Raw genomic sequence first — 26,462 nt, 5'->3', positions numbered from 1 at the left:
GAAATTATATCTTCTGTATATTCTCTTCCCTAGGGAAATAAATTCATACACAAGCTCTGCTGCCAAACTTGTCAAATCTTTACTCTTGTAAAAAGGAAACTTAAGCCAAAGCTCTCTCCCTATGAAATGCCAAGCAGTTTAACTCTCAAGTTTCTGTAGCCTTAGACAAGAAAATTACCTTTTAAATAATGCTAAGAGGGTGATGTCCCGAGGCAAAGACAGGAAATTCATAGTTATGACTGAGATTCCAGCCTGACTCGCCTGCTGTGCCTGGTACCCACTAGGGCTTGCAGCAGCAGGGGATTGAGGCACACGGATTTCTTGTAATAGCAGGTCCTGGTGGGACAGCAAAGGGCAAAGGTTCAGCTGGAGTTCTTCAGTCCTTCGTGGTATCCTTTATCCTTGCACCTTTTTCAATTCAGAGTAATATTCACATTCTCTTTTTTCAGGTAGGGGCAACTTCTGTATTAAAGAACAGTTAAGTGACATCATGAGGCTCAGAGGATTAGAAACATTAAGTTCTTCCTCCCTTTGAATTGCTTATTCTAATCTGATCTGTCTTCGTTGACAAAAGGTTGCCAAAAAAAGTGCTTATTGAGACTGATAAAAAAAAATATATAGTCAATCAGGCATGTCCTGGACATTTAGCATGTCTGTGAGTGAGACTTTGACGAAGGAGGCAGAGCTGTCAGCTCTGCTTCACTTAGCCACAGGCAACCAGCTGATCTTTGAGAACCTACAGTGTTGGGAAACGAAGTCTCTGGATTATTTTAACTTTTCTCCATATAAAACCCCCTCCATTTCCAGAGCATTTTCTTTAGCATTTTGCACAAAACTTTAAGTTCCCTATAAATGTAAAATCCTGGGAACTGATTAACTCCCTGGTGTTAATTCTGCCCTAGTTCAAGGAAAAAACATTGCACTTCCAGACTTACAGGCTACTCCATAGGGATGTATATGTAAAAAGCTCCTTTACAGAGAAACTGTAATATTCCTGAAAGAATTTACTATCTCTATTTAAAAGTTGATTGTTTTTGGAAATGTTGATACACTGTATGTATGCCTATTTTAATAACAGATGCTAAACTTTTCATTAGTTTATGAAAAAAATATTAATATAGTAAACATACAAAACTGTTAGTATACTTCAGCTCCAAAAGTTTACCCCCAAAATTTTGGTCATTAATTTTCTGTGTTCCCTTATGCCTTCATCTGGGCATAGTGAGGAGTTATTTATTTCTTTTATTTTAGGAAAACACACACTTAACAGAAAATCCCTAAACTGGAGGAACAGGGAATTGGGACCTTTATGTGATCACAGCATTTTAGAAAATAGCTCTTTCCTGCATGGCTCCATTGTTTCTGAGGTCCAAATGAAATGCTGTCTCACACTGCTTCACTATTTAGTCAATACAAAGTTTCATCATTGTCGCTGGAATTAATTTTTCTCTCTCGGTCAGCTGGAACCCAAGTTTGGATGACCTTCCAGTCACTCTGCAAACTTCATTTTTCTTCTAAGCTTTTTCTGGGAAAATACATACAAACAGTCCCAAACTGCACTCTTTCACATACAGTTCAATACGGGTCCCAAATTGTATGTTTGTATCTTTTAATTTCAGTACTCATATTTGGCACTTTTGAATGCAAATCAAAATCAAGAATCATATGTAAGCAATAATGTAAAGACTCCCTATAATACATAGGGACCAGTAGCAAATGTCATCAATTATGCTGACAGTTCCTTCAGTATGGAAATGTGTCCTAATACTGAGCAATTGTAATGTTAACAATCCCTATGTATTGTTACTGATGGTAACTCTAACTGAGTTGAACCATTTCTGTGATAGTATTTATAATGTCATTTTTAATTGCATACATCCAAGCTGTCCCAATCCTTTTGTGGAATGAGAAAATGGTGTTATATTCACATAAAAATAACCAGCACAAAGCCACTCTTGTTGCTTTTCTTTAAATGGAGAGAAAAATTTGTGCTCCCAAACCAAGACCTTGGATGCCAAGTTGCAGCCTGGAGCATATTTTTATGGCTGAGTTATAAACCCCTGAAAATGGGGGTTTGTAATCAAAAGGGGAGACATGATGAATGTGTCACTGTATTTAATTAGATGTCTTTAACCCCCTCCCCGACAGTTGCATTGCCACAAAAGATAGTGTGCCAGCTTTTCTTTCTTATCTGCCTCCTGTGATCCTCTGGATCATTGCAGGGTCAGCAAGAGGACATATTTTATTAGCAATAATGAGATTGAGACAGGAAAATAAGATCTTTCTTATTGATTTATCGTGTCCTAAATTGGATTTATTTGGGCAGTTTGGTCTTGGTTATTCATGGTGAAGGTTTTCTAACTCTCATGACCTGTTTTTGTGGTGCCTGCAGAGCTCAGTGAAGATGACTGTTAGCATGTGACCTGTATGCCTGTTCTGTACCCATCTAGAAGATCTTACTGTTGTGGTGGCTCAAGACACATTGCCTACCCTTTTTTGTTCCTAGTTGTTATTCCCTTAGTTTCTGAGGTTGCACATGTCATGAAGAATCTAACCTTATCCTCAGGGTCCAACCTAGGATCTGCTGAGGGTAGATGCAGAGCTCTGTGCTGTACCTCACTTGGGAGCCCTGGTGCTCTGCTCAGTCTATGGACACAGGAGGAAGAAAAGCAAATGTCATGCTGAGAGCAACCAGCCCAGAAGTGCTGCAGTTTTCTTCACAGATTCTGAAGTTCTCCTATTTCTCCAGAGCATTCCCAACCTCATCTCCATGACACCTACATAAAGGAGGATAACGACCCCATGTTCACTTTGTCCATCTGACCTGAAAAAAGTACCCTGCAGCTATCTCTGCATTGAAATTCTCCTGTTTCCAGAAATCAATGGATGGCAATTAGTGTGACTGCTGTGGTGCTTTCTGGTTTTCATCCTCATCAATCAGTAGTGCTTTATATTTGTTCAGTTCCTTTTCTGCCATCAGAACTTGTATGGGAAAGGAAATGAACAGCTGAGTGAATGTGTAGTTTGGACTGGGACTTGAAACAACCCTTCCCTTCCGTGCACACACTTTCTGTGACTAGTGAACAGCAATACTGACAGTTCAAAACTGACACTTCAAATATCATTGCTGGCTTCTTAGAAGCCACTGAAATGACTGGAGCACTTAACACATGTTTTTAGACTCTCTTTAAGAAAATTGTGTCCTCCACCTCTTCATCACTTACAGCTAGTTTAAAATATAAAGGTTCTCTTAGCAACCATAACTTCTAGATCTGGAAAGGAAATGGAGATTGAAAAAAAATTGAAGTCATTCTTCAACCACTTAGTTTCTTACACTCCCTCTAGGGACCATACATCAGAGTCTTGTGAGATAAAATATTTAGTGCAATTATTCTTCACTAGTGTCCACATCATCACAGAACCATTACTAGCTCTGCCATTGTTTGTTTGTGTTTTAGTTGAATTATCTAGACATCATCAGCTCTTCTACAAATAGATGTTGGAGGAGCTGCAGAAGTACTGAAACCTTACTGCACTTGTAAAAGCAATCATTCCCAAACATTTCTTGTTTGGACAAGTGACAAAGTGGTAATGAGAAGAAAATGTTCATGTCTGTAAATTCAATTCAAGCCGTTGTTCTTTAAAGAGAGCGAACTATCTAAAAGCTGCCAAGTTGCCCTGTGATTGTGCAGCCCTCAGTAGGCAAGTATCCACATACTCACAAAGTCATTAAGAGAGAAGCCAAGAATTTGAATATTGTGATGAGTGTTTACTCTCCTGCCCTGGAGTTGCTCACTTCAGTTCAAGGCGAGGGTTCTTGACAAAGAAAGCAAAGGGAAGCACGACAGAGGCTGTCTCCTGCTGATGCTTTTATGTCTCATGTAAATAATTACATGACCCCATGAACCATCAGGCTGCATCCTTTACCAAACACATAGGATTAAAGCGCTCTGTATTTCACAGCAGCAGTGAATTGGGCTCCAGCAACGCGCTTTCATATTTTTTAATTTCAGTTTTATACCTCAAACCTCCTGCCCTTTCAGATCCATGCTAACTTTTTATTAATTCTTTTCTTTCTCCAAAGCTGTTCTTGTCTCCTTGGGTATGAGGGGGAGAGGTGTGAAATAAACCCAGATGACTGTGAAGACAATGACTGCGAGAATAACTCGACGTGTGTGGATGGGATCAACAACTACGTCTGTCTCTGCCCTCCTAATTACACAGGTAAGAAAGGGCCACAACCAAAGAACAGGAATCCATGAGGAGTTCCTTCAGTGCCTGAAGGGAAGGATCCAAATGCATGTTTACTTTATCCATGAGCATATAATTAACCAGGAAACTAGTCCCATTTTAAAGCAACCTGGATGTCTTACTGGCAAGATGTTAGTTCTACCAATATTGCCATACATGTCACAAAAATGGCCACTTCTCTGAGTCAAAATACTGATGCTTCATTTTAGAATGCATTAAAACATAGGTCTGAGGTGTCAGAGAAATCTGTACTTCTGCACGCGCATTCTCAAAATGTATTGCAGAAATATTCCCAGTCATGAGCTGAGTTTGATATACATCAGTTCTGAATCCTGGAAAATAAAGAAAAGTTTCTGTTCAAATGGTTGGAAAATAGCTTTTTGAGTGTGGCTTTCACCTGAGATCTCAGAGGTCTGCGTTTATTAAAGAAAATTAGCTTGACAATGCGCTTTTTAAATTCATTATCTCCATTTCACAAGCGAAGAAGCAAAGGCTGTACAATAAACCGTGAGCTCAGTTGTAGCCTTCAGTGTGCACCCATGGCAGTGAGCCCAGCCCAGCAGATGTGCAGTCACCTGCTAAGTCCACAGTGACAGAAGTTGGTAACTGAGTTAGAAACGGAATTAGTATCTCCAGCACCCATCCTGCATTTCAGATAAATTCCTTCCTAAGCCTTCTGCGAGAGCAGAAACCCTCCTAACTGGAACCTAAAAGTGCCATTTCCCAAGCCGTTACTGGAGCGTACCGTTGGCTTATTCAAACTGTGTTAGCACAGCCTTCCTGGCCCAGCGTGGAGTGGTAAGGAAACACCTGCAACAGTTCCTGCTCCCATCCTTTGAAATGGGTTTATTACCTTCTAAGCATGGAGAAGTAATGAAGGGCTTCTTGTACACTGGAATATATTACATGTCGGGGGATTTAATGAGGATCAAGCTTGAGTGGCTGAGTAAGGCAGGAGGAAAGCTTCTAGAATTTCCAAACTCTTAAAATACTTTTGTGGCTGATACAAAGGAGGCCCATGTAAATCTTTAGCTGAGAAAAGCCTTATGGCTTGAATGTACATTTATTGGAGTCCTAAAATGATCTTTCTGCCAAAAACTGAAAAACTGCAGCTTAGCAGAGTAAAGAGTTTTGCTTATAGGATGTTGAGCCCATTGTGCTTACTTGTGCACTATTTATGTCAGCTGTTCTTGGGTGGTTTCAAACAAAACTCTATACAAGGAGGCAGAGCCTTTGCATTTACAAGAGGAAATATATTTGCCCAGCCAAGAAAAGACATGTCTAGTAGGGAACTGAATCCAGTATATATGCAAATGTGCTTTCCTCTTCTCAGGCATATTGCAGTTTTATTTTTTTTCCAGACCAAAAAGGCAGGAAAGATTGGGATTTCTTCTCAAATGGCAGTCTGCCTAGGGGCCAGAGAACTCATATGATACTTTAGAATCAGTTTTGAAATATTTGTAATCGACTTCCAGCGCTTTTTTTTTCCTAACCTGAATATTGTTCATGCTGTGCTTATGGTTATGAGCAGGAGTTTGTTGAATACTAGACCCCAGTCTTGCAATGTGAGATACACACCGTTGTATATACCATACAGTAAGCGTTTGCTATCACAGTGCAGGCAATAGCTTTGACTACAGTTGAAACAAACTGCATTTTTGAAGAAGAGCAGGAAGTACTTCTGGAAAATAGAATATGAATTATAAGTGAAAAAGGTTTGAAAAATAGGGGTGTTGCTTAAATTAGAAATCTAAAGGGTTGCAATAGTTTGTGTTGCTTAAAAATGGGAAGAGTTTAGTGAACTGTGATAAAAGAATTGCTGTAACCTGCTTTGCCTCCATTTTGGAGAGGGATATTTCATCAAACCTGATCAGTCACCTGGAAGGATGACTGCAGTGCAGCTGGCTGGGCTGAAATACCCCTGAGAGATACACCTGGCCTTCTCAGAGCAGAAAGGCAGGGAACAGCAGAAAATGGCTGGAAGAACTGAAGTCATCAGCAAACCAAAAGTTACATATAAGCTAAGAAAATCTGAGCCATGGTTTTGAGGGTCTTCTAAGAGTTGAATCCAAACACAAGAAATTGGACATGAGCTGAAATTGCTTGATTGAATGAACAGCAGCTAAGGAAATGCCATGGAAGCAAACAGGCAAGTCATGAAGGAGCACTTTGAAAAGATATGCGTGCCTGACCTGAAAAGAGGGAGATCTATTGACCAAAGAGTTTGACTGAAGTCTCCTGTGATGTCCAAGGCATCTCTGTGTATATTGTCTTCAAATAAACCTTTTTATACTGAAGCAATACTGAAATTACTACGGCAGTATCTATTAAAAAAAAAAAAAAAGTAGATTACTTTAGTATGGTGTTGAATGTACTAAGAATAGTGAATGTTAATATTTCAGAGAGAAAGCGGGTCACTGGAGGAGTTGGGAATACTTATTCCTGTACTCAGACTTGTGCACTGAGGTGCCTGCCCCCCTGTCAGGTGCTGGCTGTGCTGAACGTTGTGTTAGCAAACTGTGTTTGCTTCATGGATTTTATCTGTATTTATATGAACAAAGAATGGATCGTGGAGGGTACTTTCCAGGGTAACCTTTTTCCTGTGAAGTAGTCTGGGGGACAATGAGCTCACAGCGTGGTGTTTTGCCTAAAAGGGCTGTGCTATCCGTAGGCAGGGTGTATCTAGCAGGACAGAAAGTGTAGGTAATATATCTTCTTCTTGTGCCCAAATATTATACTTAGTTCTGTTGTTCAGAATTCAAGGACCAAGTTGAGAGGTGAGAAAGAGGATTAGAGGTGGAACATAAAAAAAAAAACATTGTGGAATTGAGAATACATGTTGAAGATCTCAAGAAAAAACTTAACTGGCTTAACAAAGAGTAGGCAGACAGAGCAAGCTTTTTCTTTTTTTTTTCAACTTTTGTTTGTTTGTTTTCCACAAATGCTTGTATGGAGAATAGAAATTTCTTTAAAAGGTTCGTTGGCTGACCTTAGTGGCTGAACAAATCCAGACCATACATTTTTATCATTGTAATTATACAAGAGTTGTTTCTAGATACAAATGTGGTTTCTTGGCAGATGCTTTTTTAAAACACAAGTTACTTCTAGAGTGGTCTGTGTTACACTGAAGATCAGACTAGATGTTTCTGTACTGATAATCTGTGATGTCTTGAGCAACATTCAGGCTGTTAGTTAAACGGTGCCCAGCACAGCTCTTGCAGATTCCTTCTTTTCCTGACTGTAGAGGCAGGCAGGCTCTGGTAGCACTGTGAAGTAGGTAATCTGAATCCCTCATCAATCTTTTGGTCTTGGATGCCATAATACTTGTAAGAATGCAATGATATTACAGTAAGCACTGCATGTATGAAAAAATGCTCTGTGTATTACAACACACATTTATGTGTGTTGTCCTGTAAGAAATATTTAGAATCCCCCTTGGTTTAGTTGACTAATAGTTAAATCATGACAGTAAATCTTATGTTCCTAAATGAAATGCAAATTAAAAATGCATGTGTTGGAAATGTTGGCTATTGACAGAGTTGCAGTATCCAGGGTTTGGGTTTTTTCCGTACCTTGGTATTTTCCTGCTTTATCTTCTGTCTGTCTAGCTTTACTTGTTGTAGCCTTTTTAGGAAACAATATCCCCAATAATGATGCATAAATTTTGCTTTCATTGGTTGGAATAGTGAAAGCCAAAGATCTTTCTTCAATTAATAAGTTTTTGTAGTGTTTTCCTTTAAAATTCTTTGACAGTTTTTTCCCCTACTCAAAGTAGATAAAAAATGGCCGATTTGTTAAGTGACTGCTGAGGCAACGAATTTCCCACACTCCAGCTCCATTTCACTCTATAAAAAAACCCCACAAAAACAACACACCAAAAAATGACCCACAGTCACAGTAACATCCTTCCTAGTTCCTTTCCATGTAATAACTTTAAAACATTGTGGAAATACAAATGGATTCTATGAAGCATAAGTTAAAGAAGGTGAAACTGGGAAGGGGGGATAGGCAGATGGCTGATTGCTGTAAAAAAGATTCAAGCCCTTACCTGCACCACCAGGTTTCTTCAGCATTCTTAAAAGTCAGTATTTTCAATGTTTGTTGGTTGTATTTACATAACCAAACCAATACTTACACTGTGTAGCAGAGTCCTGATGGCTTTTATTGTCAGCTGTTGTCTTATTTTTTTCCTCTCCCTGACTGGTTATTTTAATCCTGAAGCTAAATTATAAACATGTATTTCCTCCAGGAAAATTGTGTACCCAAAGTCCAGCCAGCTGTAAAGCCTGAGCAGTCTGTGGGCTGGTTTACAGCCTGGTGGGACCCCTTCATAGATTACAGCTGCTTCTTACTGCTTTGAAGGTTTTCCTTCTCTTAAAAAAGAAACATACATAAGAACCTCGAAAGAGAAAGCTATGAGTTAGGTCAGTCACCCCAATTCATTTCCTTTTTGTATTTTTTCTAGTTTTTCTCTTGTTGGCTTTAACATGTTCTATCTCCAGCTATCAATATAAACATTCCACTGTCTCCCTAGCTTTGTGGCTTAGAAATGTAGGACAAAATTCATACCATTTCTCCCTTTCATTCGTTTTTTTCTGTTCACTACTGTCATAGGTGTTCTCGAGAGCCATCACTGCTTTGCTTATAGTTCTAGATTCAAATACAGGATTCTGTACCTCCAAAAAGAGATCCTTCCCTCCGTCCCGCTGTCCTCTGTGCTTTCACTTGAAGAGGTGTCCAAACATAGCTAAAGGACCAAACAGGCTGTACCAAACATATACTACACACTTTAAAGGGGTTTATGCTTTACTTGCTGGTGTATTTCGTTTTGTTTGCTGTAATTTTTCCTTTTCTCCCATCTGTTTGATTTTAGGCAGAAGCAGGACTATGTAGTGCTTACACAACAAAACTGGTAAATATTTCAGGTTTTGCTAAGGATCCTAAAAAGCCTCAGCAAATAGCCAGACCTCTTTGTTCTGAAACAATAAAAAATTAGTGGCTTCTACTACTGAAAATAGGTCTTTTCTAAAATACATTGCATCCCATGGCAGGGAGAGAGGAGAGCAAGTGTTTAAAATAGTTTGTTTCCCTGGGAAAAAGCTGCAAGCATTTTGTATCACAAGGGGGAAAAAAAATATCTCTCTCAATCAAAAAAAAGCTTGAAACTATTTCTGGTTTTATGTGTTTGGAAGAGAAGGCTAAGCTCTATTTTACCTAAGGGGACCTTGTGGTGTCCTGTGGTAGATGGTATCTGAGATTTTTTGCAGTTTTGCTACTTTTAGACAGAACACTATTCACTGTTAGTGATTATGGTCTCTTTTTCTGGCATATCTGATTGTGGTAATGTTGCATGGCAAAAGCCAAGCACTTAGTCAAGCCAAACGAACTCTGGAAGAAAGAAGTTGTGTGGTGACTTGTGGCTGACACTCTTCTGCTGGAGCTCTCCCACCCGTTTCCCATCGCTAACCATTGTGAGACTGTTTTGCAGCAGTCCCTGAGGTGGGCACCAGTGACAGCTGAATGACGCTGCAGTTGATCATTGCACTGTAGGTTGTTTTTTCCCCCTTGTGATTTTTTAATTACATGTTTGATATAGGAACAGGAAGGTTCTAGGTAGTGTGGTTCAGCCTTGTGGTTCCACAAGGCTATTAGCTGCCTAATAAACACTGAAAGCTTAGCTATCTGCCTCTTCTAAAATTCTGGAACTTTAGCCATAACTTCCTCAAGATAAGCAGAGAAAATTGTGGTCAAAGTCTGGATATTTTCTTCCTTTTATTTGAAGGAGTTCTGCCTTACATGGAAGTTTCTCAGTTTTAGTTACTCGACAAATGTGAAGTATGTTTGCTTTCAGTGCAAAAAATAAAAAGGCACCCACATTTCCCACTTGCCTAACTATGAATGAGAAGTGCTGGAAGAGCTGGAAGTTTTAGCTATGTTTAGGAGCCTAAGCCCATTTCCAGCCCTGTTTTATTAAGAGAGAACCACATGTCATTGCTATCAGATTGGACTCTCTTATCTCATTGTACTGGGACTGAAGAAGGAAATAGCACAGTAACTGGCAGCGCTGCAGCCTGTCTTTAGTCTCAGTATGGGTGTCCTGTCATGTTGGAGCTCTCAGCTCCAGGATTTCCTTTGGTCATATTTCCATTTGCAAAATGTAATGTGTCATGTTTGGGGAACCAGATCGACTGGAGAATTTCTCTTTGTTCACCAGGACCACAGTGTATCTCTAAGAAAATGGATCAGCTACTATTGTCTTAAAGGATGAGTGGAGTGAATATCATCCTCAATTGGATCATTAAATGCAATCTGTGAAGAAAAGCCTCAGGGGATGAGACGTTAACCACAAGCCTGTTACTCACCTGCTTATGGGCAGGTGGTGTGTACTGCACAGTTAATCAGGCTGGGAGGAGCTGAGTCCACCGATGGGCAATTGGTGTATTCAGCACTCCGACAGCACGGTGGTGGCCACGGCACAACTGTCAGTAGGAAATAAGTAAATCTTTCTGCATATAAAGTATTCTTTGGAGCCCTCTATTGGTTCAAGGACTGTACGGGTTCATGCGTGCAGGTTTTGGTAGAAGGGGAGGAGGGCGGCTGTAGGGGGGGCTTCTGTGAGAAGAGGTGAGGAGCTGCTCCTGTCAGCCCTGCCGCTGCCCGAAGTTGAGCCTGTCAGCAGCACTCATGGCAAAACATGAGAGAAGCAACTATGCAAACACCAAGGTCAGTGAAGAAGAAGAGGGAAGAGGTTCTTGAGGTGCTGGAGAAGAAATGTCCACGCAGCCCATGGGGAAGACCACACTGAAGCAGGTTGTTCCCCTGCAGCCCATGAAGGACCATGTCAGAGCCAATACCCATACTGCAGCCTGCAGAGCACCTCATGCCAGAGCAGGTAGATATGCCCTACAAGAAGCTGCAGCCAATGGAAAGCCCAAGCAAGGGGCAGGCTTCTGGCAGGAGCTGCAGCCCATGGAGAGGAGGTGCCCGTGTAGGAGCAGCTTTTCTGGCAGGAACAGTGTCCCTTCAGTCTGTTCCTGAAGAACTGTATCCCATGGAAAGGACCCACGCTGGAGCAGTTCTTGAAGAACGGCAGCCCATGGGAATGACCCACATTGGAGAAGTTCATGAAGGACTGTATCCCATGGGAGGGAGCCCACACTGGAGCAGGGGACCAACATGAGGAGGAAGGAGTGGCAGAGATAAAGTGTTATGAATGGACCACAACCCCCATTCCCCATCTCTCCGTTCAGACCATGAGAGTTCAGATTCAGACACGTGAGTCTACAGCGTGTCCAGTGTCCTACTGCCAGCCCTGAAAGGACGTCTCAGAAAATGTATAGCATCTCAGATGTGACTGGATGCACTAGATTGTGTAAATAAATAAATCGATCCCTAATAGATTCCAGACAAATCACATAACTGGAAAACATCCATATGAAGTAATATGGCTCAAAAATGTAGGGGGTCCAGCAAAATTAGGTTCTATTCCAGACACAGTGGTTCTGAGGGATGATGCTATATGCAGGTGAGCACTGGAAGCTGGTTTAGCTCACGTTTTACACACTGTGGTGGTGTGGTGTTTGTGATGTTGAATACTATTTTTTGTACTTTGGCAGTGCACAGATCTGAAACTTACTCCTCCTTCAAGATTCAGAAATAGTGAAAGGATCGTTACTACTCTACCCAGATGTTGTTTAATCCATTACCCCTTTGTTTAATCTCAAGATTAGAGATAATTGCTCCTTCATTCTGAAAAACAAGCCACTTTGGGAATCTCAGTGTGGAGTGTAGCTTCAGGTTCCCACTTAATAGGCAAAAACCTAATACATGAAGACTTAAATGTGAGGGTTTTAAGCATTAACAATAATGCTTAAAATTAGAATAAAGAAAAAAGAAAAATAAAGAATAAAAAGCATAAAGTAACTTTTAGGTTTTTGCCTAGTAAGTATTGTGGGCAGTGTTTGTCAAACAACAGCAAAGTTCATTAATAATGCAGAAAGAGTTCTGCTATTGTGTAGGTAATTTATTATGGTTTGGTATCTAACATGGCAGCTGAGTGCATTTGCTTCTGAAGGATTTTCACATTTCTTTTCTTCATTGCAAGTTGAAACAGTTTAGAAGTAAAAAAATCATTTTTTTTTATTTTCTAAGATGAGCCTCAAATCTTTTTCATCAAACATCAACAACATTCCTAACTGAATATTTTCTTGAGGAACATGCTATGTCTGTTCCACCCAACCATTTTTAGGTTCAGTGTTCTCCTGAAATTTCCAACTGGCACTGACTTCTTTTTAATAACTGAAAGGAGAGAAGAGGAAAACAAAATACAAAAAACCTTTTCTTCTGATACAAGTTATTTGATACAGAGTAATCTTTTATGAGAAAAACAGTACGGTATTTTTTTTTATTAGGAATAAAGAGAAGAGTTCTATTCTGACTTACCTGGCAATGTTCAGAAAATTGCAACATACTGTTTAACTACTCAAATATATATATCTTCTCCCTGCACAGCCTGTAAAAGTTTTCTCCGTGGGTAAAGGCCAGGCTTCCTTCATCCTTTCTTCATTGTAAGCAACTTTCCCTTTTCTCAAGTAATATTGTGAAATTCCTGACAGCATTTTTGCTTTTAGCCCTCCTGGACCCACGGAAGTTCTCTCGCATTAAGGATGATATTATGTTCTCTGTTTCATTATCAATTATTTCATGAGTACTCTGAATGAGAGAACAAAGTGTCACCCAACGGATGTACAAACAAAAGAAAAATCATCAAACTTACTGGTTGTAAATTGGTGATCTAGACTGTCTTTTCAGAACTGCTGTTTTCCTTACAGATAAATAGGTTAAATACTGTTACTGCATGCAATCTCTTTTACTGATTCAGGAGAAATAGTGTAACTTGGGTCCTGGTTTTAAAAGTCTAATGTGGCATGAAATAAATAGCTCTCATGATCAGCACAGACGAAAAAAAAGGAAGATGGTTATTAAACGGTGTGTAAAAGTCATCTTTATTGCTCTATTATGTGTTTTGCTTCATTCTGAGATGTGTGGAAGGCTACAGAAAAGCCTAAGCATGTTTCTTGGCAGCTCTTCATAAGCAGTGAGCCCTGTGAAAAGTGAATGTGGAAAACCCCATGAAATTAATGATTTTGCTTAAAAAATAAGACCAGGAAAATGTTGCATGAGACAAAAAAAAAAAAAAAAAAGTTGTGCTTTCAGTGCTGGTGAAGGGGACAAGGAAGCCATTTCAAGGGGCAGGATAGCTTTTCTAGTGGGTTGGAGAAAATTTTTTAATTATTTAATTTTTTTTAGGCTTGGAGTTATTTTTAACGCATGGGACAGCAGCAATGGGAGATCCACCTGTTTACTGTTCCACCTGTCAGTATAACTTGATTCTAATCTGAAAGTTGCATTTTTGCAGCAGATCAGACCGCTTCCTTCATCTGTTCTAATGCTTCCCTCTCCTAAACAAGCACTAATTACTAGCACATTACCACCAGCCTTAAGAAGTTTGAAATGCTGAGGATGTGCCTACCTTTATGAAGGTACCCTCTCCATATCATACCTCAGTTCTACAGACCGCTCACTGGACGTTGTAGACCTAATACCTCTGGCTACTATGAAAAGTAGGATCTGTTGGCACAAGTGGTTTTTCTCTTGTAAATCTGACACAGTCTTAACCTGTTCTTCATTGCATGTCGATCTGTTCTCTTCATCTTTGATGAAAGAGAATACATGTGCCTTGATGAAAGCAAAAATATCATTTGGGATTAAAAAAAAATGACGGGAAAGGAAATATAGTTGTTATTTTCCTGTCTTTTATATAAGCACTTCAGAAACCCCTGTGTACCCACATTGGAGCTCTGATTTGAGAATATATAGGAGAGAGGAAAATGGGGAGGTTGGATTGTTTTCTACAATTGGGAAAGCACTACCCTGAAGTTTTCTGTTGTTTTAGCATGATCAAATACCTTCCACAAAGAGATCAGTGCTGCTAAAAGTTGGCCTAACATTAATGTCCAGTTTGGTTTTAGGTTCACATAGCTATTCAATGAGAAATTTGGACTAGACCTTTAATTGCTGCACAGAGAAGTAGCCCTGTGTCACTCTAAGAAAAGAGGATCAGATTTTTCCTCTGATACTGACATTAAAGCGTCCAATGAATATTGCACACTCAGGTCTGAGGGCAGATTTTTTGGCCCAGATACTTTCTGAGTGAATAAAATATGAGAAAGTCTTTGTGTAGCTGGTGCCTTGGGTTTTGCTTTTCAGAAAGTGTTTTATTTCCCTGGCATGCTTTCTGCAACGTCTACTGAACATTGGTGGGGCCTGAAATAATGTATCAAGAAGAATTTTCTTCCTGAGATGAGGCTGCTCTAGTTCCAAGGCATTCCCAAATGAGCTCCCTAATGAGTGATAGATGAGAAAAATAAGGAAGGATCCTTAAATGTTCCAAGTTTTGCACTGAAAAAATGATAAATTTTTTTGGATGCTAATGTTTGGTACTTAGCCTAGAATTCTCCTACCTTTGTGATAGTGGTTGCCTTCAGCGTGACACAGTGAGTCATAATATTTGACATTTGGGGAGATTTTACTGGATGTCTAAGCACTTGTCAAGGACTGTGGAGAAGAATGATGTTTTCCTTTGAGAGTTAATGAAACTGTTCTTATTTTTTTAAGCCTGTTTCCTTTTCTTCAAAACAAAACAAACAAAAAAAAGAAATAGAACTTCAAAAGTAATTATTGACCATTTTTAGTGAAAGAGTAGTTGAAGGCATCTATCTACACTGTATTCAGTTATGAAATGGTCTTCCAAAAATATTTCCAGCTTTAGATCATTGAGTTCTTTTAATGTCACCAGCCAGTTACTTTTTTCCATGCTTATTCTCACATAAGATTTGTAGCACACAAGGGACATGAGGAATACCAAGATGATGAACTGGCAGTTGTCCAGGCGTCATGGCAAGTTCTGACCTGCTCACGTTCATGTCTGCCCAAAGGCCGAGGGAATCACTTTGTTAGTATTTGGGAGGGTTGGTGGGCTGTGGATTTGCGGATTGCTTAGTAAGCAGACCTATCTCCAGTTCTGCCACCTCAAAATGCGTTAATAGCCCGTCCCCAATGACAACTGTGTCATATTTGTAAGACTTGAGCGTCTCTAGTTGCTTTTTGAGAACTAACAAAGTACAATGGCAAACCTCAAGTCCAGTGAATGATCTGTTTCCCTGGTTCCCATGGATTTGCGGCATTCAATTTCCTTGGCATGCCCCCCTTCCTGAGCTGGATACACTCCTTGCATTTGCCCAAGATTTGTGCAGGGCTATATAAAGACTTGGGAGTATTTAATAGTGGTGGCTTCCTGGGATTCCTTGGCTCTAGATGGAATTGGTTGTCTTATAACTGACACTATGAACAATAAAGTGTCCACTGCTGATGGCCATGCCAGACTTGTCCGGTATTGCCAAACCCAGCCCCTAAAAGCCATGAGGATGTGTATGGCACGTGAATACACGGTTTATGCTGGTAGTACCCTCTCTCATGCCTCTAGGGCTTTTATTCTTGCTTCACTTTCTCACGTGTGCTGACAGCTCTCAAAAGCAGATATGTTAGATATTCTGTGTTTGAAGAACAAAAAAAAATTGAGGTGATTTTTGCAATCACATATTATGCTTCTATTCTAATGTGAAGAGTCAAATAAAGAGCTGTTTAGCTTGTACTGCCAGGAGGCTGGAGATGTGGGAGAAATAACCTGAAGGAGTGAGCTGGGGGTGTTAACAACTTAAACCATACCTGTCACCACCAGGGTCATCCTCAAAATTGTGCTCTGTCATCCCTGCCAGATCACAAGCTGGTAAAAGACGGAGAGTTCTGATTTGCATTTTCCATCTGAATTTTGATCTTTGTAATTTGCTTGGTTTCTGTTTTCAAGTGTTTCTCTGTAGCCACTAGAGTCAGAAATGTAAGGATGTTTGAAAATGGAGTTTCTTCCAAGGCAGGTGGAGCTGCAGCTTCATAAAAATACTGCTAAAACAGTGCCAGCCCACCCATGCCTCCCACATTATCTCTTTTCTCACACTATCCACTGGCTTGGTACTCATGTGATGGTATATATCACGTACAGGCACACAAAATGTGCATAACCTTGAAACCCTGTAGATGCAGTCTTCTGATAAAGCTGCATAGGGGACTTTGTGACTGTAGCTTTTGGGGGTTTCCATGTTGAGAGCAGCTGACCTTTGCTTTTCCTGCAAGGCTTTGGGAGGTGTGGGGTAGGTTTCTTCTGGTTTCTTGGGAAGGCAAAGATTTCTGTGGTCTTTGGCTGCATCTCAAATCCTGGGGTACTGAAGTGTGACCTAATAATTTAGGACTCAGAGAAGGGTGGTATTTAATAAACTATCTGGGTTTTGAACATTCTCAAACTATTAATTATTAAAATTTATACAAATCCAGGGAGGTGCGTGGCACGTAACGCACCATACCTAGAAACAGCTGAGCTGAGCTTACGTGTGATGGATTATTTTCTGAAAAGACATCATCTCCTGCGAGCACAATAGAGCTAGTACATTTCTTATAAATAGTGAATGTTTTATAATTGCATGCAGTCCTAAAGCTGGTTCCTATTATTGAGAGTCACAGAGGTTTTGGGGGGAAGGGTTTGTGGGTTGTTGTTCTTTTCCAGAATGATGTCCAATCAGCTGCTTTGGCAGAGTATTAACCTATGGCCTAAAATATCTTTCAGGTGAAAATGTTATGGTCTAATGAGCCACTTTGATTTTGTGTCACTTTCTTGCTTTGATAGAAGAGGTTCTGGGTCAGGAACTGCCCATTTGATCCTTAGCCTGTCTCCAAGTGGAGTCTATATGTCAGTACATTTTATACCAGCCTTTCTAATTCATGTAACAGAAAACAGTACAGTCACTATAGGGCAAAGGAGCCGATTTAATGAAGTCTCATGTGCCCTCACAAGCAATTTTTGTCGCTTCCTTCTGAACTACCGAGCGCTCTCCATTTAGGGAGATTTGCCATCCCTGAACATCGTGGTTGAAGCTGCATCAGGATTGTCCAAGAAGTGTTATAGCTTCATTGCTTTTCTTTTGCCTCAGGTGAACTGTGCGATGAGGTGATTAACCACTGTGTTCCTGATCTGAATCCATGCCAACATGAGTCCAAATGTCTTCCCCTTGACAAAGGAACCAGGTAAGCATGTGTGTGTGTTGGTCTCCACACACAGGCCAGATCCATCCATTGCCTTGACTAGGTTGAACTGGCAGTGAGTTTGGGGTAAAAGTCATCGAAATTAACACAAATAGTGCAAGACTAAATTACTTCAGACCATGTCACAGTTGATTTTTCATACAACCATACATACTTTTCTGGCTTTCTGTGGTTACTTGAAAATAATGCACGTACGCCCAGAGCAAAGAAATTATTCTGGGATAGAGCATGGCAAAAGGAGTACTTCTGGAGCAGTTACTGCAAAGTATGTGATCCTGCATCGGAAACTAAGGACAGGTTCCTTATGCATTCCTTAGGACATCCATCAATTCAGGCAGCATAACGGGGACATTAACAGATGTAACTCGGCTCTCCTCAGCCCATGCTGGCTCAGTGTTTAAAATCCAGTCCCCATTCTAACTGCTGAGTAGGAAGGATAAATCTGTGGCCTGCGCATAAAGCTGTAGGGCAGGAGTTTTCTGTTGTACTCCCACTGTAGCTGTTGTCTTCTGGGATGGCTGGCAGCCTTGGGGTGCGCTGGCAGAGGCCAGCCTTGGCTGCAGTGGGACCACTCTCCCCATGCTTCCTCTCCTGGGCAGCAGCAGCAGCCAGCTGAACTGGATGGCTCTCACACGGGAGCTGCAGTCTTCTGCTGGCCACAGAGGCACGTCTCGCTTGGCTTCTGTTAGGTTTGTGAAGTCTGTGTTTGCGTTTGCATCCTGGGAATGACGCTGACTGTTCGCTGGGGGCAAATAAAGCCTCGTGTTTTTAAATGGCAGTGAAACATCTGGATATTGGAGGTTGGGGTGTTTTGAGAGGTGCACAGTAGAGCACTGTCATCACTTGTCTGAAGAGAGAATTTCCAGGGCAGAGCAATTTAGCAAATAGAGACAGGCAGTTGGAAAGTCAAGCTCTATGAAAAGCCTGTCGAGAAAAGATCTTTGAATCAAAGAAGTAAGAAAGCAAGACAAATTCAAGAGAGTTCAGTGCAGGGTGAGCTGTGTTCTGCACTTTCCCCTAAGGTTGTTTTCAGAGCCCCAGTGCAATCCTGGATGCTCACCGATTCCCTCCTGGGAGGGAGGGCTGTGGTTTTGGCAAGGGACACCCTCACCCAGCACACCCAGCATGTCACAGGGGAGAGATGGCAGCAGTCTTTGGTCTTCTTGGTAACTTGCAGGTGGGGTCAGGTTGTGTCCTGCGAAGCAATGGCATGTAAGGATAGTGCAAAATAATATACAGAACATTTCAGGATAGTTAAAAGGAAGTGACCCAAAATTTTAGAGCTGCTAGATATCTTAAGGAGAGCAGAAGAATCTGTGGTTATGACAGTCAGTCTGTACAACTCCAAGCCTGCCTTTTGGGTGAAAAACCTCCAGACAGAAATGTTTCCAACTATAGAGGAAGAGGAAACTTCTACCTGATTCAGACAGTTACTGAAAACGATGCACAGGGACTGGATAAGGAGGTGTGTACCAGTACATAAATAGTCCCTGATGTCTTTCCAGCTTTCATTCCTAGTTAATCCATCATTCGGCTAATCCAGTGCTATGAGGCACCGTGTTATGAGGCAAAGGCTTGTAACTCAAATTACCGTTATGTTGCTAGATGTATGAAGGAATGGAGACAGCTGTGGTCCTGAATGGTTTTACCCTTGCTGGAAGCATTTCATACCTGCTACCCAAATAATTTGAGTAAATAAGATGCTTGCTTGCTAGAAAAGTGTTCTTCACACGCGGGGCCCATTAACCCTTGAGGGGGAGCCTAAATAACTACTTGTAAGTATTTTCTGCTACTGTTTGTTGCATTATTCTTCCCAGTATTCACAGAGTGCTACACAAAAATCTAGAATTTCTTACTACTTCTGTCCCATTTTGCTTTCTAGCAGGCCAGACTTCATAGGTGAAGGAGCCTGCCCAGCCCTGTACGTAGTTTCGTCAAAATACTGCTTTTTTCTTTCATACTTCAGTTGCACCAAGCCATTCAGAAATGGCTGGAAGCCCTTGGCACTTTTGCAGTCATGTGTGGTTGCTGATGGGTCTCAGTAAAAACAGCAGCTTCTGGTCCTCTGCTGTTGCTGATCCCTGGAGCAGTGTGATCTCCTGACCTGTGATGCACCATGCATTTAGCAGGTAATTGTGCAGCCTGACGCCACGCGCAGAATGAGTCAGGCTTTCGCACTAGCCCTCCGCTCCACTTGCAGAGGCGGGGAGTGGTAACGGCAGGATTCAGGCTTGTTCCTGAACTGACCATCCGCTTGTTGGGTTTGTGCCCTGGGTATGTGCATAGGACACACCAGTGAAGAACATCACGTCAGCATGGACACCAGTCAGTCTGTCCTGCCGTCAGCAATAGTCAGTCTGAAACTCTGCAGAGGGAGGAAGAGATGACAAGGACGGGAAAAAAAGTAGGAAGCCAAGTTATTTATTGATACGGGGAGGACTCCATTCTGGCCCTGCAGTAGAAGCTATGATTCACAGCTTTAATACAATAGACATTGAGTGCATGCAGATGCAAATCCCCTTGGATAAGGCAGCATTTTAAATATTAGTAGACATGTTTTTAGGCTCTCTCTGATACCAGGAATGTTGCCATCACTACAAGGCTGTAGCAGAAAACAAGATTTCAACTGTACTGATGTCAGATGGTCACTGGGAAAAGGGATAACTGCTCTAATAAATTACTCTTTACCACAATTTGAATAGGAAAGTTCTTTGCCACCTTCTTTACTGCACATATTTTTACTGATACTCAGTCACTTGCTGGCAGTATGGGGGGATGGGGTGGAGCTAACATGCCTCATTCCCTGGTTGGGGACACCTTGGGTTTCTAGGAGGAGGCTGGATGAGGCACTCACGTGGCTGGTTTCTCACCTGCTATACTCCACGCGTGTGTTTTAGGTAGCTTCAGCCTACATGTGACACACGAAGAGCTCAGAGATGACTGACGCAAAGGAATTCCATGTTCTAAAGGAAAAGCCAAGCTTGGAAGCAACTGGACTATTCAGTGTGTGTTGGCTGCACAGAACTCTTTGCTTTCGCTAAAATTGCAGGTGGCTTTCCTCACTTCCAGCCTCCACATCTTTATTGTGCTGTTACTATAGAAGAAGAGTAGTTTTCTGTATGCCAGACAAACAAAACAAACAACAAAATACCATTTAACACAATGAAATGAGTTCTAAAAAAATAATTTCAGGAAAGGAGCATGTTTTTCCATTCACTGTATTGATGTTGGAGCATGGTATAAAATATACTTTATTATTCTAAACCTTGGAATTATTACCTGACAGCTTAAAATGCTGATTTAATGCAGCCCTGCAGAGAAAAGTGGTGGTTCTGTCATTACTGAGATAGCCAATGCACATCATAAAATTGATGCATGGCAGCCCTGAATAAGGAACTGCACATCGTTCATTATTACATCACTTTATATTAGGACTGCAGGGATCAATAAAAAGCAACAGGATTAAATGCTGCCAATTCCCTCCACAAAGTCTTTTGATTGACATTATTTGCTTGCAGGTGTGACTAAAATGTTGCCAGAAAATGTTGCCCGCTTCTTATGGTTTGGGGAAGGAGCACTTTTGGCTTTTTGCTCTTTTTGCAATCTCCGTTATGTTAATCACGGTATTCCCTGAGCCACCAAGGTGTAAAAAGCAATTCAGGCATGCAGAGCTGGAACATCAACCATCCTGTGGCTGCAGGGTCATGATGGGGGCCTCTCTGTAGGGAGGATGGAGAGAGAAATTATATGCATCTACATAATGTTATCCCTGCGCCTGCAGGTTAATAGACTTTGCCCCATTTCTCCTTTTTTAGCCAGTCAAAGCCATGTTTTGAAAAAGAGATTGAAGGTCATATTCTTCTCATTGCTTGCTAGGTGGTTGCTGCAGCCCTGGTGCTGTGGCACCATTCACTGCTTGTTAGCACACACAGGACCTGCTGCTGCACTCAGGCAACTTTCACCCAGCTCGCTGGGGAGCGGCCAGGAGCTGAAATACACTGTCACTCGGAACCAAATTCAGCACAGTGACTGCTGCCTGGAAAGTGGAAATACCTCTTCTCATCGGCTTCTATGTGTCCAGTTCCTCTGAAGACGCTTTCCACAAGGAGCCTCCTCCTGCACTTACCCCACCAGGCTGCTGGCAGGGAGGAGGTAGTGGCAGCCAGGCTGGTGGAGTAGTAGTTTCTCTCCTGATGCTGCCTGCCTCAGCTTTGTAACGTCTCTCCTCTTTCAGCCCTCAGTAGCAAGCATGCTGGGTCCAAACTAGAGTCTCTAGCAAGAGCACAAACCTCTTTTTTTATTGCTGAAGTTAACTGTAGCTCTTCCCTTGTTTTGGTTGAAGTGATATGCCTTTTGTTTTCCAGATGTGCACTAACATCCAGCTGGGAGGAGTAAAACGTGTTTTATGGACTAAAGCATGTTCATGACTAAACATAGTCTACACTATAGATTCAAAAAGAGGGCTGTTGAGCAATCCCAGAAGATCTGTTCCAAGTCAGAGACTTTGGGATGTATTTTCTATTGTCAGGTTATAAACTTCTGCGAGGCTTATAATAGAAATGCTGATGCAGCCTTCGTACAACAAACTTGAGAATTGTATAAAACACAATAAAAAGCCAATGTCTGCAGGTTCGGATGCATCCTATTGTGTTGCTCCTGCGAATAGTGTTACCCCATAGCAGCAGGTACACGCTTCGCCTTTGTCACCATAGGAAAGGACGGGCTTCAAAGGCAGCTTTCTGTAGCCACAGCAAGGTTTGCTGTGCCTTGCAAATGAATGGCAAACAGGTGGTGGTCTCAAAACTGATGGTATTTTTCTTTAGATTTGCTGAGTTTTATAGCTTGCTTGCAGATTGCTTCCATTTGGAAGGTGGAACCTTGCTGTGCTCTGTGTAGCTGCGCAGGGCCAACCTCAGACACTCAGCAGTGTTCAGACACTGGCAAAATCATCGTCTGAGGCATCAGAGCAACTGCTCTTGCAGAATGTTGCCCTTTGAGTCTGTAAGGTTAGGGACGATGTCGTCATCTTTAGCATAATTGGTAGACCACTACATGATGACTCTTCTCCACAGACTTGGCTGAGGAAAAGCAGTAGTATGGTGTTGGTTTGCGTGAATTTAAGCACACTGCAGAATCTCAGCTGCAGACAGACAGGAGCGACTTGAGTTTTTCTGATGGCAGGAACTGTGCTTGATGTTTCCAGGAATAATTGCTAACACCTTTCCATCTCAAAACAGATCGGTGCAAGGCTGCCTGTGTGTGCTATTGTTGTGAATGTTGAAACAAGCTATTAACAGCGATCTTCTTGTATTTCAGATGTGAGTGCTTGCCAGGTTACAGTGGAAAACACTGTGAAATAGATGACGATGACTGTGTGGGCCATAAGTGTCGCCATGGAGCTGTGTGCGTAGATGCAGTCAATGGCTACACCTGCATCTGTCCTCAGGGGTTCAGGTACGTGAGAGTCAGCTCCTCCCCCAGACCGTCTTCTGTACGTAGTGTTGGGGCACTTCTTTAACTGCTTTCGTCCGCAGAGCTAATCAGCCTCTGGATATGGTATCGATCTGTCAGTCCTGCCTGAACAGATGGCTCAGTGCTTCAAATCTTGTACCTGAAGTAGGTCTTAGCAAATGAACTGAATACAGGGGGTTGACAGTTCTTGCTTTGAAAACAGCAGTTTGCCTTATGTGCAGTGCTGCATTCGTTTGCCAGTATGTGTGCCTCAGCCATTCCTGGTAAAACACTAGGTAATACACCCAATTAATTATATGGAGATAAGCTCTGCGTGCACAAGCGTGGGCAAAGGATAATGGAAATGCATATATGAACCCTCAGACCTGGCTGCAAGAAAACACGAGTTTGAAGACTTTGTGCCAATATCTCTGTGCCTGTTGGTGGATGGTCTCAGTATGATTTGGGCTGTACATGTCCAGTCTCTCATTCTGACAGCTGCCAATATATCTGACTCCTGGAAATCTCTCTGTCTGTCAAAGATAAGTGTGCTGTTCCAAATGGATTCACTAATCATTGCCTGAGGCTGGACACTGGCTTCCTTCCAGCTAAACCTTTCTGTGTTTGAAATACACACGAGACAAAGAAGGAATACCTAAAAAGATCAGTCTTGACAAAGCAGAAATTGCATGAACACTTAGAAATCATTTTCTCTGCTTTGTATCTGCAACTGTTTTCATTCTTCTTGCTTTCATCCTTGCTGGTTTTGGGGGTTTTTTTCCCTCTCAACATAGATTTTTGTTGCAAAGCAGACGGCCTTCCCTGAATAGGCATTGATACATAACAAGATGTCAGCCCGTGGTTTCAGAGAATCAGACGTGTTATTTACAGGCTATCAAATATCGCTGAATTTCAAAGTCGTACCCTTTTCTCCACGTTTCATTCTCTGCTTCAATCCCTTTGATGGCCTTAGGGATCTTACAAATTCATGACCAGTAAGGACAACAAGTGGCTGTCCCACAGTGGAATTGTAAATGCTCAATGTTTTCTAAATGTTAGAGGTGAGAAATGGGATTGCAAAGCCATATCTGGGGTCTAAGGTTAACTTGAGCTTGTCATCAGATGGTAGTGACTGGGAGACTTCTGCTGCAGGTCCTCTGATTTTTAAGGCGTGCCAGTATTAGGTAGTGATGAATGTGAGGGTTTTCTCCAGGAAGGCAGGGTCATAGTGTTTGGCAGAGGTGATCAGAGTTGCGACACAGTTGAGCAGAGCAGCAGGGGTAGGTGGGAAACTGCTCTGGGTCTCTTCCTGTGTACCAAGCAGCCTTGCTGGCAATGTAGGCAGTATCCCTAGTTGGCCAATCTCACACCAGGGACTTCAAGAGTAGAACCTGGAACAGCTCAGCCTGCTCCCTTGCTTAGATGAGGGGGGTTCATCCCACTAAATGTCCTCCAAGAAGAGGAAACATCTTTCTACACAAGGCTCCAAAACTCAACTACTAGCTAGTTATTCATAGTGCCAGGTGGACTTGGGCAAGCAAAGTAATCCCACTGCCTGACAACAGCAGAGCAGGATTAACCATTTTCTTTCTGGTTTTTTGCACTAGTCTATGCCACCTCCCTAAATTTCCTGTTCAAGATGCAAGGGAGCAAGGACTGTTTAGGAGAAAAACACCACAGTGAGCACTAACAGGCTCCCTCTGCTAAGGTGGAAGCAAGCTGGAGCCCCTTGTGTTCTCCGTGCAGAATAGTCCCTGATCTTGTTTGATTTCAGAATTAGAATTCTGCTAACAAAATATGATCTGCTCATCATTCTTTCCATGACTCCAGCCTTTAGTATTTTAAAGGCCTGCTGCTCTGAAGGGGGTTCTGATATATTTTTTTCCCCCCTTTTTAACATTGCAACTGCAAAGATGGTGATTGACAGAGTTCAGCCTTCTGATGTTCAGGGTTATGGACTCAGCTGTTCACGAAGCGTGCCTCAGGCACTGGGCTGTGTGGCAGGGAGGTAACTTTTCAAGTGTTTGAAGACTGCAAGTGTTGATGAACAGGAGAGAGCACAAGGGGTGGTCTGACAAAGGTAACTAGGAGACCTAATATGTTGATTAATAAAATTTTTTGGCTAAGTATCAGGAATCGTTTCCCAGCAGTGAGTGTGCAGAGTGACCTGCCAGTTATCTGGAGCTTATGCTGTTGTAATAAATGCAAAGACCTATAACAATTTTGTGGTTGTCACTATGCTGTATGTCAAAGCCACGTGTTAAAACTTACATCCTTGCACGGTTGAACAAATGGCACTCTGGTAATAATAACGTAGGGCCTCATATGCACAACAGGGTTGTGCACCCTAACAGTGCACCTCTGATGTCAGCTCCTAAAAGCAATAGTACTAACGTGCACTGTACCCATTTTCCTATCTTAGCATTTCCTAGTCCCTGTTCGTGTGTAGTTTTGCCCCACATAGCACCTTTCGTTATCACTCAGCAACCTTTCCAATTCCATAATGTGCTTTCATTCTGGAAAGTTTTCAGTGTATTTTTCCCAAAATAACATTCGTTTACCCCATGCAGATGAAAACATTATTGAGAATTTGTGAGCCCCATTGGATAAAACCTAACTTCTCAAACCTTCCCTCTAGCCATCAGCCTCACAGTAGTGTTGTCCTGATAAATGTTGCTCTAGGGGGGAAGCACACATTAAGGCTGCTGAGCCTGACAGAAAGCACTGTTCCTTCATTGGGTGAGGCTTCAGCGTTCTCCACTGGGGTAGTTTCCTGCAAGAAACTCTGCAGTGATTATTAAAATAAATGAGATTGTACCACGCAGAATGGACCTGGCCAAATTATGCAAGTCAGGCTGTGGTCCACACTCCACTGCCAGGGAACTAAATAGTATTAATTATTTCTAATTAAAAAAGAAATGTTTAAATTAAAAAAGAAAAGGCCTGACCAGACAGTGTTGCTCATATGACTTCTAGATGGCAGTAGCAGGACAAGCTGCATTTGTAAAGCCACCCACTGAAGGGGTTCCACAAGGCAGGGTGTGTGCACAAGCTCTGCTGGGGAAGGCGTAGGGAGTCTTTGAGAGCAGCACCAAGCACAGACACACTGGCTTCTTGCAACATTTGCTTTCTGTTAGTGGAGGCTGTTGCGGGTCGCATGGATTTTTTTATTATTATTATTTTTAACTTCCATGAAATTAGAATTATATACACTGATTTTCCTCCTGCTTTCTACTTGTTGCTCACAGACAAAACAAAATGATTTGGCATTAGGTAGAACAAGCTAACAGGCTGGGTCAGCAGTGCTCCTTTCTGCTGGTCACCTCTGGAAAACGATTACACCTGACATTAGGCCAGGGGTGACAGTCATCTGTGGCCTCAACCCTAGTTTGATCCCATTGCTGGCTCTCCTGACGTGTTTGCTAGCCAGCTGCGAAGCCCTGCACTGGAGAGAGAGATGACACGCTTAATGAAAGCAGCTTTGAACAGGAGAGTGCTCCAGTCGGACAGTCCACTTAGTGCCTGGCTGGCAGTTGAGGACGTGGTGC

General features: G+C 41.9%; 1 protein-coding gene across 1 annotated transcript in view; it reads left to right on the top strand.

The window, feature by feature from the left end:
• The window catches only part of SLIT3 (slit guidance ligand 3), a 531,438-nt gene that overhangs the window by 471,629 nt on the left and 33,347 nt on the right, over window positions 1-26,462 (top strand). Inside the window, exons 29-31 of the mRNA XM_037398361.1 lie at window positions 4,085-4,224; window positions 17,352-17,445; window positions 22,780-22,917. Of these exons, the coding sequence (XP_037254258.1) occupies window positions 4,085-4,224; window positions 17,352-17,445; window positions 22,780-22,917 (372 nt within the window). The remainder of the gene's footprint in view (window positions 1-4,084; window positions 4,225-17,351; window positions 17,446-22,779; window positions 22,918-26,462) is intronic.

This window comes from Falco rusticolus, chromosome 8, assembly GCF_015220075.1.
Source record: "Falco rusticolus isolate bFalRus1 chromosome 8, bFalRus1.pri, whole genome shotgun sequence".
Taxonomy (NCBI): Eukaryota; Metazoa; Chordata; class Aves; order Falconiformes; family Falconidae; genus Falco; species Falco rusticolus.
The sequence above is the reverse complement of the archived record's forward strand: the minus strand, read 5'-3'. Positions and strand labels throughout refer to the sequence as shown.